The 19,967-nt window shown below is 41.4% G+C and overlaps 1 protein-coding gene across 1 annotated transcript in view; it reads right to left on the bottom strand.

The window, feature by feature from the left end:
• The window catches only part of LOC121858386 (vegetative cell wall protein gp1-like), a gene marked incomplete at its 3' end in the record, with an annotated part of 110,814 nt that extends 91,392 nt beyond the window's left edge, over positions 1-19,422 (bottom strand). Inside the window, exon 1 of the mRNA XM_042354830.1 lies at positions 19,222-19,422. Coding sequence (XP_042210764.1) covers positions 19,222-19,422 — 201 coding nt within the window. The remainder of the gene's footprint in view (positions 1-19,221) is intronic.
• Positions 19,423-19,967: the final 545 nt, after the last annotated feature.

Genomic DNA, 19,967 nt, shown 5'->3' with positions numbered 1-19,967 from the left:
GGTGTAGCACTGTTAGGATGCATCACTGTTGGGAGTGTGTCACTGCGTGTCACTGTTGGAGGTGTGTCACTGTTGGGGGTGTAGCACCAGTGTGATGTGTCACCGTTGGGGGTGTATCACTGTTGGAATGTGTCACTGTTGGGAGTGTGTCACTGTTGGGGTGTAGCACTGCTGTGATGTGTCACTGTTGGGGTGTGTCACTGGTGGGGCGGGGTGTCACTGTTGGAGGTGTAGCACTGTTGGGATGTGTCACCGTTGGGGGGTGTGTCACCGTTGGGGTGTATCACTGTTGGGATGTGTCACTGCTGAGGTGTGGCCACTGTTGGGGGGTGTGTCACTGTTGGGGTGTCACTGTTGGGGGTGTCACTGTTGGAGGTGTGTCACTGTTGGGGTGTGTCACTGTTGGGGTGTAGCACTGTTGGATGTGTCACTGCTGGGAGGGTGTGTCACTGTTGGGGAATGTCACTGTTGGGGTGTAGCAATTGGCATGCAATTGTTGGGGGATGTGCTTTCTCACTTTTGGAGGTGTAGCACTGTTGGGGTGTGTCACTGTTGGGGTGTGGGCTACTGTTGGAGGTGTAGCACTGTTGGGATGTGTCACTTTTGGGATGTGTCACTGTTGGGATGTGTCATTATTGGGGTGTATCACTGTTGGGATGTGTCACTGTTAGGAGTGTGGCACTGTTGGGAGTGTGTCACTGTTGGGGGTGTGTCACTGTTAGGGGATGTGTAACAGCACCATTTGTATTATATAAATATTTACCCAAATGTATAATACCAAAATATTCACCAGGTCATTCACCCATGTGTATGAATCAATTGGTGAGTTGACATTTCCTCCGGGAAGCGAGCGAGGTCAAGCTGGGTCAGTGCAGCTCAGCAACAACATCTGACGCGTTTCCTTTTGAGGCCTGCTTGACCACCCTCTCTCCCTGGTGTGAGAGAGAGACTCTCATATCACTTGTTACCCAGTGAACACCTCACTTAAGTGTTCTCCGATAAGTGCACTAAGACACTTACCTTAGTATAGAAGGTACAATATATTCTCAACTGAACTCAGTACCTGTGAAACTATATTTTTCTACAATAAAGCAAAACCAACAAAGTGTTTACTTCAGCCCTGCCACTTATCAATTCAAGAACTAATATACTGTATATATATATATATATATATATATATATATATATATATATATATATATATATATATATATATATATATATATATATATAGATAATGAAGAGGAGAACCAGGGTAAACACAAACATCTTGAAGTAGGGCTTCTTTAAGTGCTAACGTTTCGGAAATAATCTTTTTCCATCATCAGAGCCTAAAAAGTTTTGAAAAAGTTTAAAAATACAGGTGATATACAATAAAAACATAATATTATACGAAAATTTACCTTCGATAAACTTCAAAAATTTAAAAAAGAGCAATGCACTTCAAAACCGACAAAACTGACGAGAGACCTACATACAGTACAAAGCTAAAGTCAGGAAATAAAAAGTATGAAATAAAATGTACAGGTGGGGTATTACCTTAATTCAGACGAGCCTTAATGTGAAAAACATAACAATTCACTGTATATATATATATATATATATATATATATATATATATATATATATATATATTGTGTGACCAACACAGGTGTAGCACTGTTGGGATGTGTCACTGTTGGGGGCGGGGTGTCACTGTTGGAGGTGTAGCATTGTTGGGATGTGTCACTGTTGGGGGTGTGTCACTGTTGGGGTGTAACACTGTTGGGATGTGTCACTGTTGGGGGTGTGTCACTGTTGGGGATGTGTCACTGTTGGGGTGTGTCACTGTTGAAGGTGTAGAACTGCTGAGTTTGTGTCACTGTTGGGGACGTGTCACTGTTGGGGGTGTAACTGTTGGGGATGTATCACTGTTGGGGGTGTGGCACTGATGGAGATGTGGCGTTGTTGAAGGTGTGACACTGGAGAGAGAGAGAGAGACGCTTGCTTCACACAGCAGACTGGACAGGAGTGCAGGTAAGGTCGTACGGTCAATAATTAAGTGTTTGTGTGGGTAGGTTCTTGGTAACCATTCCCAACATTATTTACATTAACGGGGAGATTCTGGACACAATTCTCTTAAATTCATAAATTAATTTTATTCTTTGAAGAAGTATCTAGTTATCGTAGAATCTAGTATCGAGTTTGACTTATTATTATTGCTATTATTATTACCGTTAGCCACCTAGAAAAAGAATAAATAGCAGCAGTTCACTTTTTTTTTTCACATCCACCAGAAAGATAGATAATTTTATTACGTTCACATTAGCCAAAACCGCACACATAGTCAGTTCGACCGTTCTTGTTCAAATTCATATCCATTCAAAAACACCAGTTCACCGATTCTTATTCACATCCGGGCAAAAACATAAACATTAACAGTTCGCCAGTCCAAGATAACAAACAGCTATAGTTTTGCCGTCAGATGGGAGACAGATGGTGAATTCTGGCGCGTACCCAGCCTGAGTAACCAACACTGTGATCCAAGGAGTTTATAGACCGGAAGTGGGCAATTTCAGGGAAAGCACCTCCAAAATTGAGATATAAATCCCGCCAAAATATACCTGCTGCCAGACGTGTACCAGAGATTAAGTTATCATAAACAAGACCGTGTGAGAGAAGGGTCGTCTAATTCAACCACGACCTCTCCCCCCACGACCTCTACTTCCGCGACCTTCCCCAAACGACCTTTCCCTCCCACGACCTTCCCGAATGACCTTTCTCTCCCACGTTCTTCACCTACGACCGCTCATTCGATCTTTACGACCTATTGATTTCCAAGACCAATTCTCCTTTTGCTCTTTTAGATTCTTAATCTTATCACGACGACTTTCCCACGACCCTTCCCTCCGGCCCCTTTTTGACTCCTCTTCTTAATCTTTACGACCTCCTACGACCTCCATGACCACCTGCGTGATACTCAACGACCTATTGTTCTATCCCTCACCACTGCATCACCCGACTCCTCACGACCACCACTCTTCCTTACCCCCCACGACTCTCCTCTCCATGATCCTTGCTTCCTATTCTTTACGACCTCCTTCCTTCCATATCTTTCCTCCTCCTTCTCCTCCTCCTCCTCCTCCTCTTCCTCCGTCTTGCGTGAGTTTAACCTGACAATAAATATCAAGGAGAAAATTGTTGGGAGGTTCACAGACCTTGTTCATATATTGACCCCAAGACAACACAAAACTTATGTCCACCACGCCGAGCATCACTGACACAACCTCTCTCTCTCTCTCTCTCTCACTCTCTCTCTTTCTCACCTACTCTGTTTCTTACTTTATCGATCTGATATTTACTTCTTTCTCTCTCTCTCCTTTACACTCTTTCTCTTTTCGTTACTCTCTCTTCCTTTCTTTGTCACTATTTGTCTTTTTCCTTTCTCTCTTCTTTCTTTCATTCCCCTTCTTTCTCTTAAACACTTTCGGATTTTTTATTCTCCAATCTTCTTCTCCTCCTTAACCCTTTTTTCCCTGTCCCTGTTCTATTTTCTTCTTTCGTTCCTCACCTTGCCACGCTCCTCTCACCTCCACCCTGTCTTACCTCCTCTATCAAACCTTCCTCATCTCCTTATCCCCCTCTCCTTCCCCTTCCCCTCATCTCCAAACAAATTTCCGTCCCTAATTAATCACACACACACACACACACTCACACACACATAATCCCCGGTGTGTATGTTAACTCATTCACTGGTCCATTTAATTAACAACATAACAAACCACAAAACAATGTAAACAAGTAATTAGCGCCACACACTGCCAATTAAACCTTCCGATGAGCACAAAGTGAACACGATCGTTGTGAAATATCATATGGATAACGAGTGACCCTTTAAAGGCTATAGACTGTATGTATGTCTGTATGTATGTATGTATGTATGTATTGTTACGCCGTCTCTTAATTTAATTTAATATCCAGGTTCTAGGCGTAACCAAAAAAAAAAAAAGTGACGTAAATCAAAAGGGGATGAAAATAAATAACGTAAACCATTAAGAATTAATTAAATAAAATACTAACACAATAAAGAGCCTCGTAGGCTGTCACAACAAACTGATTCACTATCGAAACCTTTAAGAAACAAATGATACTAAAACATCGAAACATCAAAAGAATAAAATAAAGCGTTGGATTACGTTAACACTGCATAAACATATAAAATAACTAACACTGAAATTAACTATAGTGAAACAACACTGAAGTACTTAAGTGTAACTAAGCAAGCACTGATAGACACATAAGAGACATGAATAGGTACTCACATAGATATACCACATTGGTGGAGACAGGAACAACTCAGAAATAAAATAAGTATAAGTAACAGGTGACGGGTGTCGCTCAAAAGAACGTGAACTGAATGACAAGAGGACTGGCTTGAACTCCGTCTGCTGGTGGGGTACTATATATAAGGTCGGCTCCCGCCAGTGGGACACGCAGGTGAAACATGGGTCGTTTAACGATGCAAATGGTCGTTAGAGAAACAAAGAATGCTTGTTACAATACTAAATGAAGAAATAAGATGGGCTTGAACAAATAATAACAGTTAAAACCTTAACAGCACAGGGTAAGGTGACTAGAATATATAATAGTAAATATAACACATCATTACAGGAATAATATGGAACAACATGGAAGCATGTTATAAAAAATAATAGAAAAATACGACACTGTCTTAACAGTGTGTATGTATGTACTGTATGTATGTTGCCTCTGAAGATGTCTTGAATAAAGATGAAAGCTAAGGTACTCCGGTGTTTCCCTTTTCCTGTGTGGTGTTATTAAGATATGTATGTATGACCCGTATTATGACTTTCATTACGACTCCCAATATGACCTCCATTATCTCCCAGTATGACTCACAACATGACCCTTTGTTTAACACCTAATATAACCAATAGTATCAGTGTCTAACCCAAGGTAAGTTTTGAGAGAGAGAGAGAGAGAGCTGGCATGTTCAGGTGGTGTAGCCTTCATCATCTCTGCTTATTGAGGCTTTTGTCGTTTGGGCATCAATCACTTCTTATTTTCTCTTATATACTGTACACCGTCCTCGAGGAAATGTTGTTATTGGGGTTCTCCAGGAATGGTTCCTACATGATCCTCTGGGAAGGTTTTAATTCAATGAAGCTTTGGAAATGCATCTCCGAGTCTAAGAATATGTAATGTGAATTATTTCGGGAGAGGCGGCTTGTGCACCTTTCATATTCACCTGCAATGAATGGTAAGAGGGGAGGCAGGTGTCGCTACGTCATGTATTTCGACTAATATAATATTGTGTTCACGAGGCGACGGTATAATACAGACACCGATAATTAATACCGTGTTGAGTAAAATGCTACGCGTATAATATTGAGCTTCATAGTGCCGGTGTTGTGAAGAGAATCACAGTAAATGGATATTATATCCATGGTGCATCCAACTTCATGTACAGTTTGGTCTTACAATGTTTCCGGGTAATATGTAATCACTATGTTACAGTTTCCTGGTGTAGCCGAGGGCTCAGTCATGTGCTGAAGCCATAGTCTGTCGAGGATACAGGAAGGGTACGAGCAGCTCTCACGACCTTCACAGAGTGATGTAAAGGAACACTCAGCTTCTGGTAAGTCAGGCAGTGTTTTCACCACTGGCAGGAGGAATCATCCGGGACGGTACCTGACGACGACCGACATTCTATAATTCCTAAGTGTCCACAACCAAGTGTGAGGTGGATGGCAGTGACTACCTTCCCTCACTTCCAAGATTCCTTAAATATTTTAAATTTTTAGTTAAGTGAAAAATATTTATGCACATGTTTACAAAAAATGAAAAAATACAAAATAAAAACAAAAACAAAACAAAAACGGTATTAAAAAATCACTAGAAAAAAATTGACTACACAATAACGTGCGGCCATAACCAATAAAATAGGCTATTTCTGAGCTTCAGGTGGTGAGGGTAAAGTGATTCCACACAAGTAAGTGAATGAAGAATAAACAACAAACTATAAAATCTAATAAAAGGGACAAAAATAATGTAATTAATTTAAAACTGATAAAGGATAAACAAAATGTACATCACATGAACGTATACAGTAGAACAAGTAAACATACAAATGAAAATATAAAAACAATTAAAATTAAGCAAAATCATCAGTTTAATAAAATCAAATGAGAAATAGTATAGAATAATTTAAAAATAAACAATATAAAAAATAAATAAAATAGTAACTAAAGGAAATGATGAAATCAAGACAGTATTATGTCGCACTGACAACAGACGTGTCTATATCCGCCTCCCCGAATGACACGAAAATAACTGGTGAATAGATTGAATTTTCAGTGTATAATGTTAATAAATTGTTTATTAACATTGTGCGGAACATTAACTACTGCTAGTGAAGGTGGATCTTTAGCACGCACGCACGCACGCAGGTACACTTAAACATATGCTCCACCATACTAGGCCCAACATTCTCCATAATATTAAGTAAGAGGGAGCACGTCAGGCAGTGAATGTGAGAGAGGGGGCAGTGAGGGGAGGGAAGGGGAAGGGAAGTGAGGAAAGGGAAAGGAAGAGAGGGGGAAGTGAAGGAAGGGAAGATAAGGGGAAGTGAGGGAAAAGAAGGGGAAGTGAGGGAAGGGAAGAGGAGTAAAGGGGAAGCGAGGGAAGAGAAGAACAGAGAGAGAAGAGAAGAGAAGAGGAAGTGAGGGAAGAGAAGGGAAAGCGAGGGAAGAGAAGAGAAGATTAGGGAAAGCGAGGGGAGGAACAGGGGGAGAGTAGTATAATATTAACAGCGGTCAACATGACAATACCCGACTCACTGCATCGCTTCACAATAGAATAAATGTTTATTTAGATTTTTATTGGTTGGGTCATTAGCGGCGGCTGTGGTCACTGACACAAGGACGAAAATGAGAAGAAAAAACATTAATTTGTTCCATTGGGGTCGACAATTGGGCTGGGTGTTGCTGGGCGGATGGGTGGACGGGAGAGGGAAGCGAATAAATTGACAGTTGGGTTGATAATGGGAGGACGGATTGGTGGACGGGAGGACGGATTGATGGATAGATAGTCTGGCTATTTATCACGTTGTAGTTCATCATCTATTTCTCTGTCATTTTCTAATGGGATTTTTCGTGGAGTTTTGAAGTACTTTCTTTAACTTTAATAAACAGCTGTAAACTTCCGGGTATTGTATCACCAATAACATTACTCGGCATCGCTTTGGTTAGGTATATACTGTATCACCTTTAACCAGTGCGGAATCTTCAGTGGGGATCAACACAAACACACTATCACAGCTTTTCAAAATCACTTTTCTGTGAGGAATCCCGTCATCACTCCCTACCCTAAGCCTTTTAAGTTTACTTCTGTGCACATGTTTCACCAGTGACAATGAATCATAACTTAATCTCTTCAAAAGACACATCAAGTGATTATAGGTAATCCACAACAGAAAGTCCTATTGGTTTTATCCTTAATCACTTCAAGGGGTAAGTCTCTCGGAATCCAACTCTTTCTGGAATGAACATTAAATGACAGACAGACAGACAGACAGACAGACACACATATAGTAAAAAAAATACAAGTGATATACAATAAAAAAGAAACAATATACCAAAATTTATCTCCCGCAAAAAAAAAAAAAAAATAGAGCATTATAATTTAAAACCGATCAAAATGACGAGAGACCTACGTACAAAACCGAAAACGAAAAAAATAAAACTTTTTCTTTTCTAGGCTCTGATGATGGAAAATGATTTTCCGAAACATTAGTGATTAAAGAAACCCAACTTCGTCAAGATGTTTGTGTTTTCCCTGGCTTCCTCTTCGTTATATATATATATGTTATATATATATATATATATATATATATATATATATATATATATATATATATATATATATATATATATATATATATATATATATATATATATATATATATATAAACAATTGTGTAACAACTCTTTGCATATTGATAAAGGTAGCTTCACACTGCCTAATAAAAGAGAGAGAACTGCCATAGATTGGAAGTGATTGAGAAAGAATGGGAGCGAGGCTGGCAAGGACTCGAGGGTGGCGGGGAAATATGATGTAGGCAGAAAAGGACTGAAGGGAAACACAGATTGTAACAGGAGAGAAAGACCGGAGGAAGAAGTAGAAGGGTAGATAAATTTTTGAGGATCAGAGATGACTGTAGGGAGAGAGGAGAGTAAATGGTGCAGAAAAGAGTTGAGGGAGGCACGGGATGATGGGATGATGAAGGGCACGAGGACGACGAAGAGGCAGGGGAAGGTCACAGAGGCAGGGAAGATCGTAGAAGCTGGGGAAGATGGAAGAAAACGGGGGAGAATTGCAACTGGAGAACTATATGGAAAAAGGAAGACAGGAGGAGGAACATAAGAACATAAGAACATAAGAATGGAGGAAACTGCAGTGGGCCTATTGACCCATAGTGGGCAGTCCCGTTTATACCCAACCCCTATTGCTCATATAAGCATCCAACCTGTGTTTGAAGGTATCCAGGGTATTCGAGTTAATGATGATATTTGGTAGCGTGTTCCATTCATCCACTACTCTGTTTCTAAACCAGTGTTTACCTATTTCACGCCGAAATCTAAATTTGTCTAATTTAAAACCATTGTTACGAGTTCACTCCTGGTTGGATAGTTTGAGTACCTTTGTAATGTTCTCTTTGTTTAACCCTGACTTCCATTTATACACCTCTATCATGTCGCCCCTCACTCTACGTCTCTGGAGGGAGTGCAAATTAAGATGCTTTAACCTGTCTCTGTACTCAAGGTTCCTAATGCTCGGGATTAGTCGTGTCATTCTCCTCTGGATTCTTTCCAAGGATTCTATATCCATTCTGTAATACGGTGACCAGAACTGAACTGCGTAATCCAGATGAGGTCTCACAAGTGCTAGATATAATTTTAAGATGACCTCGCTAGTCTTGTAACTAACACTCCTTTGTATGAACCCAAGTACTTTATTAGCCTTGTTACGAGCAAAAACACATTGTTTACTTGGCTTAAGATTCCTACTTATCATTACTCCTAAATCTCTCTCGCTGTCGGGTTCCACAATGGCATTGTTGTTCATCTGATAACTGGTTTTCCTGTTTACATCTCCTATACTGAGTACTTTACATTTGTCCACATTGAATTTCATCTGCCATTTTTCCGACCATTCGAAAAATTTGTTTAGTTCTTCCTGTAGTTTTGCAGAGTCCTCGTCAGATTTAATTACATGTCCTATTTTAGTGTCATCAGCAAATTTACTTATGCTGCTGTCTATGCCGATATCTATGTCGTTTATGTATATAATAAATAATAATGGTCCAAGTACTGAACCTTGGGGAACTCCACTAGTGACATTGCTCCAATGCTATTTAGTGCCGTTTATGCTCACTCGCTGTTTTCTGTCCCGTAACCATGCCCTAATCCATTTAAGGATATTACCTTTGATGCCAAGCGCTTCTACCTTTCTAATTAGTCTTTCGTGGGGGACTCTGTCGAAGGCTTTGCTAAAGTCGAGATATACCACATCATAATTGTGCCCCTCGTCCACCGATTCGAAAACTGATGAAAAGAATGTTAATAGATTAGTTAGACATGAACGTCCGCTTGTGAAGCCATGTTGGGAATCATTGATCAACTTGTGCTTCTCCAGGTGGTTTCGAATAGAGTTTGAAATGATTGATTCTAGTAATTTGCCTACTATTGATGTTAGACTGACTGTGCAGTAGTTAGAGGATAATGATCTATCCCCCTTCTTGAAAATCGGTATTACATTCGCTATCCTCCAGGATTCTGGGACTACACCTATATATAATGACATGTTAAACAACTTTGCTAAGGGCATACTAAGCTCTTCCTTACATTCCTTTAATACTCTGGCAAACATCTCATCGGGACCAGGTGACTTATTAGGCTTCAGTTGTCTATTTACTTATTAACATCGTTACTAGTCACTACTATCTCGCTTAATTTGTTTTCTTCACTATCTCTGAATAGAGTCGGTGCCTTGGGTATTATGTTTAAATTTTCGGTGGTGAAAACTGTTGAAAAATATTTAATCAGATTATTGCTCATTCTCCGTCGTTATCAGTTAGCTCGCCGGTATCTGACCGTATTGGTCCAATCTTATCTCGTGTTTTAGTTTGATACATTTGGTAGAATCCTTTGGGGTTTGTCTTCGCCTCCCTTGCTATCTTCAGTTCATTATTCCTCTTTGCTTTTCTTATCTCGGTCTTAATCCTACCGGCCAATACCTTATAATACTCCCGGAGATAAATTTAGCCACGGATTATCCTTCTACCTACAGTATAGCCTTCCTTTGGCCAATAATGTTCTTTAAATAATTATTTATCCATTTAGGGTCATTGTTGTCTGATCTGAGTTTTTTGTATGGTATGTTTTGCCTTTGTGCATTAAGTAACTCATTATTTAAATTGTCGTGGAACTCGACAATCTCAGATCTCGTTATCAGGTCGGTGTCATCTGTCAGGTTCACGCCCAAGCGCGACACCCCCCCCCCCCTCTCAGCTGCCTCTTTAAACTATCAAAGTTTGCCTTTCTGAAATTTGGGACTTTAATGGAATTTTCCTTACGTCTGACCTGAAAATCTAACTGGAATCTAATTTCTTTGTGATCGCTGTTTGCAAGTGCGTTCCCTCCCTCGACATTGCTAATGAGGTTTTCTCTGTTCGACAGAACTAAATCTAGTATATTATTCCCCCGGGTGGGTTCGGTTATATGTTGACTTAGGAAACAGTCCTGGATCGTTTCGAGGAAATCCACTGATACTGAGTTACCCGTAAGGTCAGTCCAATCTATTTGGCCAAGGTAAAAATCGCCTACTATACAGACTTTGTTGTGTATGGAAGCCCTGCCTATTTCATCCCAGATAAGTCGCTCATTAACTCTATCAAGATTGGGAGGTCTATATATTCCTCCTATGATTAATTTTTCCCGACCGTCGATTAATTCTATCCAAATTGTTTCTGTATTCTGCTCAGTTTTTATTTCCTTATTTATTTCACACTTCAGATTATCCTTGACATAGATTGCTACTCCGCCTCCTTTCCTGGTCTGCCTATCTGTATGGAACAATATGTAATCCGCAATTTGGTATTCGACCGGTAACTCACGTGAGTCTAGGTTGATCCATGTGTCAGTGAATGCTATTATATCGCTTTTTTCGGTACATACCAAGGCCCTAATATCATCCATTTTGTTTCTCATACTTCTACTGTTCACTTAGTAGACATTTAAGTTAGTCGTGTTCTGAGTCCTCTCTTTACCGAGTTTAGGTTTTAACTCCCTGTCTAATTTAGTTTTGTCATCATTCCTAACACTATTTCCCTGTAATCTTTCACTTTGTTTACCCGCTCCCACTGCAGTCTCCTCCACCCCCGTGCCCATATGTTCCCCTAGCAGTTTAAAGGCTTCTATATCCTTTGAACTGCCCTCTCAAGAGACCCAGCCAGGGTTGCCACCCCATCCCTTGACAGGTGCACCCCATCCCTAGCATAAAGGTCCCTTCTGCCGTAGAAGTTGTCCCAGTTGTCAATGAATGGGACTGATATTGATTTCCAATATCTGTCAAGACGGTCGTTGACACCAACCGCCCTTGACAACCACTCACTGCCAACTCTCCTTCTAGGCAGGACACAGCATATAATAGGGATCCCTCCCCTAGTCCTAATGCGATCTATGGCTGCCTTGAACTTATCAAGAAGTTCCTTGCTCCTACACAGGCCAATTTCATTGCCTCCTGCACTGAGGCAGATAATGGGTTTGTTCCCATTACCAGACAAGATATTGTCCATCCTGTCAATTATATCCCCCACCCCAGCTCCTGTCAAACACACCCTCATCCTATTTTTGTTTTTTTCACAAAAAGCCCTGTCGAAGTACCTTACCTGTGAGTCAACAACAATTAAAGTTTTTATACCTTCCTTGTCAGCCCTGTCTCTGACTGTACTAGAGTCTCAATCTTCTATCACTGTACTAACGTCCAATTCGTTTATCAAGGGACTGAACGAGTTGGTACACTTAACTGTTGATGTCATTGTTGACCTTACTAGGGGAAAAGGTCACGTCAGCTTAGCTCCACTCCCGGGGATAATTACCAGAATATGGCTAGTGCTACTTGTAAATGGGGTTATGCCCATCTGTGGACCGAATTACAGAATACCAAGGAAAAAACCCTGAAATTAGAGCAAGAAAACTTGAAATTAAAGGAAGAGATATCAAAGATGAAGGAAGAAACGAGACAGGGAAAGCCGGTGAATGACGAATGGAAGGTTGTGAGGAGAGAGACTACCAAGCTGGTGGTCAAGAAATACACCAGGGATACAACAACGACAACAACAGCTAAGTGTACCAACTCGTTCAGCTCCTTGATAGACGAAATGGATGTTAGTACAGGCAGGGACAGGGCTGACAAGGAAGATATAAAAACTTTAATTGTTGGTGACTCACAGGTAAGGTACTTGGACAGAGCCTTTTGTGGTAAAAATAAAAATAGGATAAGGGTGTGTTTGCCAGGGGCTGGGGTAGGGGATATAGTTGACAGGATGGACAATATCGTCTCTGGTAATGGGAACAAACCCGTTATCTGCCTCAGTGCAGGAGGCAACGATATTGGCCGGTGTAGGAGTGAAGAGCTTCTTGATACAGTTCAAGACAGCTATAGATCGTATTAGGACTAAGGGAGGGATCCCTATCATATGTGGTGTCCTGCCTAGAAGGAGAGTTAGCAATGAATGGTTGTCAAGGGCAGTTGGTGTCAACGGCCGTCTTGACGGATATTGCAAGTCAATATGAGTCCCATTCATTGACAACTGGGACAACTTCTAAGGCAGAAGGGACCTTTATGCTAGGGATAGGGTGCACCTGTCTCGGGAGGGGGTGGCAACCCTGGCTCGGTCTCTAGAGGGGGCAGTTCAAAAGATATCGAAGTCTTTAAACTGCTAGGGGACCATGAGGGCACGGGGGTGGAGGAAACTGCAGTGTGAGCGGGTAAACAAAGTGAAAGATTACAGGGAAATAGTGTTAGGAATGACGACAAAAGTAAACCAGACAGGGAGTTTAAACCTAAACGAGGTAAGGGGAGGACTCAGATCACAACTAACTTAAATGTCTACTACGCGAACAGTAGAAGTATGAGAAACAAAATGGATGATATTAGGGCCTTAGTATGTACCGAAAAAATCGACATAATAGCATTCACTGAAACATGGAACAACCTAGACTCACGTGAGTTGCCGGTCGAATACCAAATTGCGGGTTACAAATTGTTCCATACCAATAGGCAGACCAGGAAAGGAGGCGGAGTAGCAATCTATGTCAGGGATAATCTGAAGTGTGAAAAAATAAGGAAATAAAAACTGAGCGGAATACAGAAACAATTTGGATAGAATTAATCGACGGTAGGGAAAAATTAATCATAGGAGTAGTATATAGACCTCCCAATCTTGATAGAGTCAATGAGAGACTTATCTGAGATAAAATGCGCACTGCGCAGGGCTTCCATACACAACAAAGTCTGTATAGTAGGCGACTTTAACCTTGGCCAAATAGATTGGACTGACCTTACGGGTAACTCAGAATCAGAGGATTTTCTCGAAACGATCCAGGACTGTTTTCTAAGTCAACATATAACCGAACCCACCCGGGGGAATAATATACTCGATTTAGTTCTGTCGAACAGAGAAAACCTCATTAGCAATGTGGAGGTAGGGAATGCACTTCCAAACAGTGATCACAAAGAAATTAGATTCCAGTTAGATTTTCAGGGCAGATGTAAGGAAAATTCCACTAAAGTACCAGATTTCAGAAGGGCAAACTTTGACAGTTTAAAGAGGCAGCTGAGAGAAGGGGTGTCGTGCTTGGGCGTGAACCTGACAGATGACACCGACCTGATAACGAGATCTGAGATAGCCGAGTTCCACGACAATTTAAATAATGAGTTACTTAATGCACAAAGGCAGAACATACCATACAAAAAACTCAGATCAGACAACAATGACCCTAAATGGATAAATAATTGTTTAAAGAACATCATTGGCCAAAGGAAGGCTATAGGTAGAAGGATAAATCATGGAGAAATTTACCTCCAGGATTATTATAAGGTATTGGCGAGTAGGGTTAAACCCGCGATAACGAAAGCCAAGAGGAATAATGAGGTAAAGATAGCAAGGGAGGCGAAGACAAACCCCAAAGGATTCTACCAAATGTATCAAACTAAAACACGAGAAAAGATTGGACCAATACGGTCAGATACCGGCGAGCTCACTGACAACGACGGAGAAATGAGGAATAATTTTAATAAATATTTTTCAACAGTTTTCACCACCGAAAAGGTAAACATGATACCCGAGGCACCGACTCTATTCAGAGATAGTGAAGAAAACAAATTAAGCGAGATAGTAGTGACTAGTAGCGATGTTAGTAAGCAAATAGATAAACTAAAGCCTAATAAGTCACCTGGTCCCGATGAGATATTTGCCAGAGTATTAAAGGAATGTAAGGAAGAGCTTAGTATGTCCTTAGCAAAGTTGTTTAATATGTCCTTAAATACAGGTGTAGTACCAGAATCCTGGAGGATAACGAATGTAATACCGATTTTCAAAAAGGGGGGTAGATCACTATCCTCTAACTACCGCTCAATCAGCCTAACATCAATAGTAGGCAAATTACTTGAATCAATCATTTCAAACTCTATTCGAAACCACCTGGAGAAGCACAAGTTGATCAATGATTCCCAACATGGCTTCACAAGTGGGCGTTCATGTCTAACTAATCTATTAACATTCTTTTCATCAGTTTTCGAATCGGTGGACGAAGGGCACAATTATGATGTGGTATTAGGGTGTGTCATAGGAGGGAAGATCAGCTAAAACTAATGGCCCATCACTTTTTTGGTAGATTTTAGTGTATATAAACAGAAAATAATTTCAGTTTCAATATTTTGCAACCTTTTGCTAGGTAAATTTTAGCGTGAAATTTATCGAAAATCTAACGTACAGCTGCATTAGTGCATTACAATTAAATAGTGAACATTGCTTTCTGACTTCATTCTTTAACAACCCAACTAACAATTTTTTTTTCTGTTTCAGATTCTGATGCATTTATAAGTTGATAATATTTGCGATGGCTGCTTGTGTCAGGACGAGGAACCAAAAATCCAGCCATCTCAGTCACTATCTTGGGTCTGGGAGAGAGCTCCTGAAGTCGGAGTTGCCTACATTGAGAGATGCTGTGAGATACGGTGTTTTAATCAGGCAAATCAGTGAAAAGAACCAAAGAACTTACACAAACAAAGGCATTGCCAGTGATATGACCAAAGCTGTCTTGGCACATTACACTCTGGCTAACGCTCAGTTCAAGCCTCCAGTCATAACAAGTCAGAAGAAGATTAGTGAGAGACTGCTAGCCAGTTGGGAAAAGGCAAGAGATATCTCTCTTGGGAGAGGAAAACTTGCAGTTAAGGACAGCTTTGCCAAGCAACTGGACCAGTTATTTGACATAATTACTTGCAAGTGCCCAATTGTTCTCTGTCCTGAGTTTGGATGCGATCCTGACTGTAAATCCGAGGCCCACATCTCCTGTATTTGCAAGCGTGAACTGATGATTCCTGTGATCGAACTGGCATTTGTCAAAGCACAGAGAGAGAAGACTGGCAGTATAGGGGCTCTCATGATTTCTTGCCAAGATACTCCGGAGTCCAAGAGACAGGAGGCTGCCACAGAGAGACAGAAGAGGAGAAGAGTTGCCGAGGAAAAGAGACTTGAGAAGGCCCAGGGTGAGGTAAAAAAGGCCGATGATTGGAGTCAAGCTGATTCAGAGTTTAATGACTTCCCCATGGCTGATCCGAGTGCTGACCAGAGAATGGTGACTTTGTCCCTAACCCAGAAAATAATGATCCCAAACCTTCCAGGCATAAAAGATTCCAGAAATAAAGGAAAGATATCCGAAACAGCTCTGGCCAGCATGCGACACCACACTGGTCTCAGAAGAAACTGCAGAGATAGCAACAGCTGCCTGGATTGACGGTGGTTTGATAACACCTGATGATGTTCACCTGGTGATAGATCATAACAAAGTAAGGAGAGCTCAGGAGAAACTTGTCAGGAACCTAGAAGAGGAGTTTGATAAGGGGATAAGAGAAAATGGAATCAATTGTTTGTTCTTTGATGGGAGAAAGGATGACACTAAAGTGTTCATGAAAGTTGGAGATTCTGACAAGTTGTTCCCTGCCATGGTGAAGGAGGAACACTACTCCTGCTGCAGTGAACCAGGAGGGAAGTATTTGTGGCATTTCACTCCAGAGAAAGATGACATCAGGAAACCAGCTGAGATAGTGGCAGATAACATTGTGAACTGGCTCAGAGAGAGGAACGTAGACCAGACCCTGCAGGCCATTGGAGGGGACAGCACCAACACGAACACAGGGTGGCAAGGGGGGTCATACAGTGGATAGAGCGGAAGATTGGGAGGAAGCTGGTCTGGATTGTTTGTGACCTCCACACCAACGAGTTGCCACTCAGACATCTGATCCAGGAGCTGGATGGCAAGACTCTTTCAAACAACAGATGGTCTGGTCTTCTTGGCAAGATGCTGGATTCTGCCACTGAGTTAGAAATAAATCCGAGCTTTGAAAAAATCACAGTTGGCTCCTCCACTCGTTGAGCTTGCACTTACTGTCATTGACGACCTGAGTACTGACCAGTACTATGGTTAAGAAGGATTTGCAGTGCCATCAAACTGGGGTCATGCCTGATAGACTTGCTTACCTGCAGATAGGTCCAGTCTCACATTCTAGGTGGCCTAACGGCTCTCAGGTTCTGCAGAATTTGGGTCGCTCATCATAAACTGAAAGGGAACCAGCTTCACAATCTGAGACTTATTGTCCAATTCATCGTGAGTGTCTACTTGCCAAATTGGTTCAACACCAAGGTCAAGTCATCGTTCTCCGAAGGTCCGAGGCATGTTCTCTTCCAGCTTGAGCTCCTGAGGAGTCAGCCAAGGAAGGTTGTTCAGATTGTGGAGCAGACTGTGAGGAGATCTTCCTGGTATGCTCATCCTGAGGCAGTTCTGCAGACAATGCCCTGCAGTAAGGATGAGGAGGAGAGAAGAGTGGCAGTCAAAAAGATCTTGGATATGAGACTTATGAGAGGATCTGGGCATGACGAATCAGTTGGTGACGATTCCTTCAGGGTCAGGAAGACTCCTGGAAGTCAACGAGGTGCCAAGACCTCACTGATCCTTAGACTGGATAATATCCAGGCTGGGCAGTGAGCCCCCTTACCTGCAGCCCTCACCAATGTTCAAGCCAGAGCTTCCTGGATAACCCCATGCATGTCCCTGCCTGGCCCTCAGATGACCCAGAGTATAGAGTTGCTGTACAGCAAGTGAGCTTGTAGGCCAGTAGCTTGCACAGCCAGGAGAGGAGGAAGGCTACATGAGGCCAGGTATTGCAGGGAGGTGATGAGTAGAAACAGAAGCAAGAAAAGATATGTTCTCTATGGTGTGTGCAGCAACACCGGGTCGTAGTAGTAAAACTGGTTTTTGTATTTGATGATTTTGTTTTCTAAAGGAATATTAAATTTAATAAATGTGTCAAGATCATTCGTTTCACTATTCTGGATCATTTTCATCCTAATAAATTAACCTGATACATTTATTTTACTTTAAATAAGCTATTTAGTGGTGTTGGTAAAAGGGTGGGAATACTGAATTTTCATAAGATTTCAAGTTAAAATTTACCTAGCAAAAAATAAAAACTTTTCAAATCTGAAAATATCACATGATTCTGCACATAGAACTACATCATTAATACCATGGGCCGATTTTTCAAACTAAAAAAAAAAAATTCGCCTCCGTATGACACACCCTAATGTGGTATATCTCGACTTCAGCAAAGCCTTCGACAGAGTCCCCCACGAAAGACTAATTAGAAAGGTAGAAACACATGGCATCAAAGATAATATCCTTAAATGGATTAGGGCGTGGTTACAGGACAGGAAACAGCGAGTGAGCATTAACGGCACTTAGTCCCATTGGAGCAACCTCACTAGTGGAGTTCCCCAGGGCTCAGTACTTGGACCATTATTATTTATTATATACATAAACGACATAGATATTGGCATAGACAGCAACATAAGTAAATTTGCTGATGACACTAAAATAGGACGTGTTATTAAATCTGACGAGGACTCTGCAAAACTACAGGAAGATCTAAACAAATTCTTCGAATGGTCTGAAAAATGGCAGATGAAATTCAACGTGGACAAATGTAAATTGCTCAGTATAGGAGATGTAAACAGGGAAACCAGATACCAGATGAACAACGATGCCATAGAGAAATCCAACTGCGAGAGAGATTTAGGAGGAATGATAAGTAGTATAGGAGATGCAAACAGGGAAACCAGATACCAGATGAACAACGATGCCAGGAGAACTGACTTAGAGAGATTTAGGAGTAATGATAAGTAGGAACCTTAAGCCACGTAAAACAATGTGTTTTTGCTCGTAACAAGGCTAATAAAGTACTTGGGTTCATACAAAGGAGTGTTAGTTACAAGACTAGCGAGGTCATCCTAAAACTGTATCTTGCGCTTGTGAGACCACACCTGGATTACGCAGTTCAGTTCTGGTCACCGTATTACAGAATGGATATAGAATCCTTGGAAAGAATTGAGAGGAGCATGACAAGACTAATCCCGGGCATTAGGAACCTTGAGTATAGAGACAGGTTAAAGCATCTTAATTTGCACTCCCTCAAGAGACGTAGAGCGAGGGGCGACCTGATAAACGTGTATAAATGGAAGTCAGGGCTAAACAAAGGGGACATTACAAAGGTACTCAAACTATCCAACCAGGAGCGAACTCGTAACAATGGTTTTAAATTAGAAAAATTTTGGTTTAGGCGCGAAATAGGTAAACACTGGTTTGGAAACAGAGTAGTGGATGAATGGAACAAGTTACCAAATATCACCATTAACTCGAATACGCTGAATAGCTTGAAACATAGGTTGGATGCTAATATGAGCAATAGGGGTTGGGGGTGAACGGGACTGCCCAGTATGGGCCAATAGGCCCGCTGCAGTTTCCTCCATTCTTATGTTCTTATGTTCTTATCGTTGGTGTGTTTTTTCATCACCAGTTTGGTCTTCCCTCTCCTCACAACCTTCCACTCGTCTGAGTTATCATCAGACACGGGCTTTCCTTGTCTTGCCTCTTCCTCTATTCTCGTCATCTCTCCCTTTAAGTTCATTCCCGCCAACTCTTCCTTTAATCTCAGGTTCTCCAACGTGGCCCTCTCTAATTCTTCCCTGACCCTCCCCAACAAACTCGCACACTCCAGACCACACATAGCACTAGCCATTTTTGATAATTATCCCTCGGGAGCTAACCCTGCCGTGACCTTTCTCCTAGTGAGGTCAGAACACAAGAACATCAACACAGCATGGGAAGAGTAGAGAGAGGTGATGATAAACGGGAGTTAGCAAAGGAACGGTCGGCGGTGAAGAGGTAGGGGAAGATAGCATAAGGAGAGGAATGGAGAAAAAAATGAAAGAAACGGCTAAAGAGACAGGGGGAGAGGGGATGGGATAAAAGAAGAGGAAGGGATGATAGGAATATTGTTGTAAGAAGAAAGTGATGGAATAGAAGGAGAAGCATGAATTAAGACAAATATACATACAAGAATCCCGATAACATGTGAAAGTAAACAAAAGAAGAATCCAATTTCCTATGATGTGGATGACTTTTAGGGTATGAAGGGCGTAAGTCCAGAGTGGAAGCCGAACACAAAAAAAGGATGAAGTAGGGAGACGAGCACTCAGTATGGCAGTAGTGGGTTGTATAGGTGTTAAGTCCCTCGCATCAGGTCTGTCTCTTAGTAACCAATAAACTATTTTGCAGCCTTCT

Source organism: Homarus americanus, unplaced genomic scaffold, assembly GCF_018991925.1.
Source record: "Homarus americanus isolate GMGI-L3 unplaced genomic scaffold, GMGI_Hamer_2.0 scaffold57980, whole genome shotgun sequence".
In the NCBI taxonomy this organism is placed as follows: Eukaryota; Metazoa; Arthropoda; class Malacostraca; order Decapoda; family Nephropidae; genus Homarus; species Homarus americanus.
The sequence above is the reverse complement of the archived record's forward strand: the minus strand, read 5'-3'. Positions and strand labels throughout refer to the sequence as shown.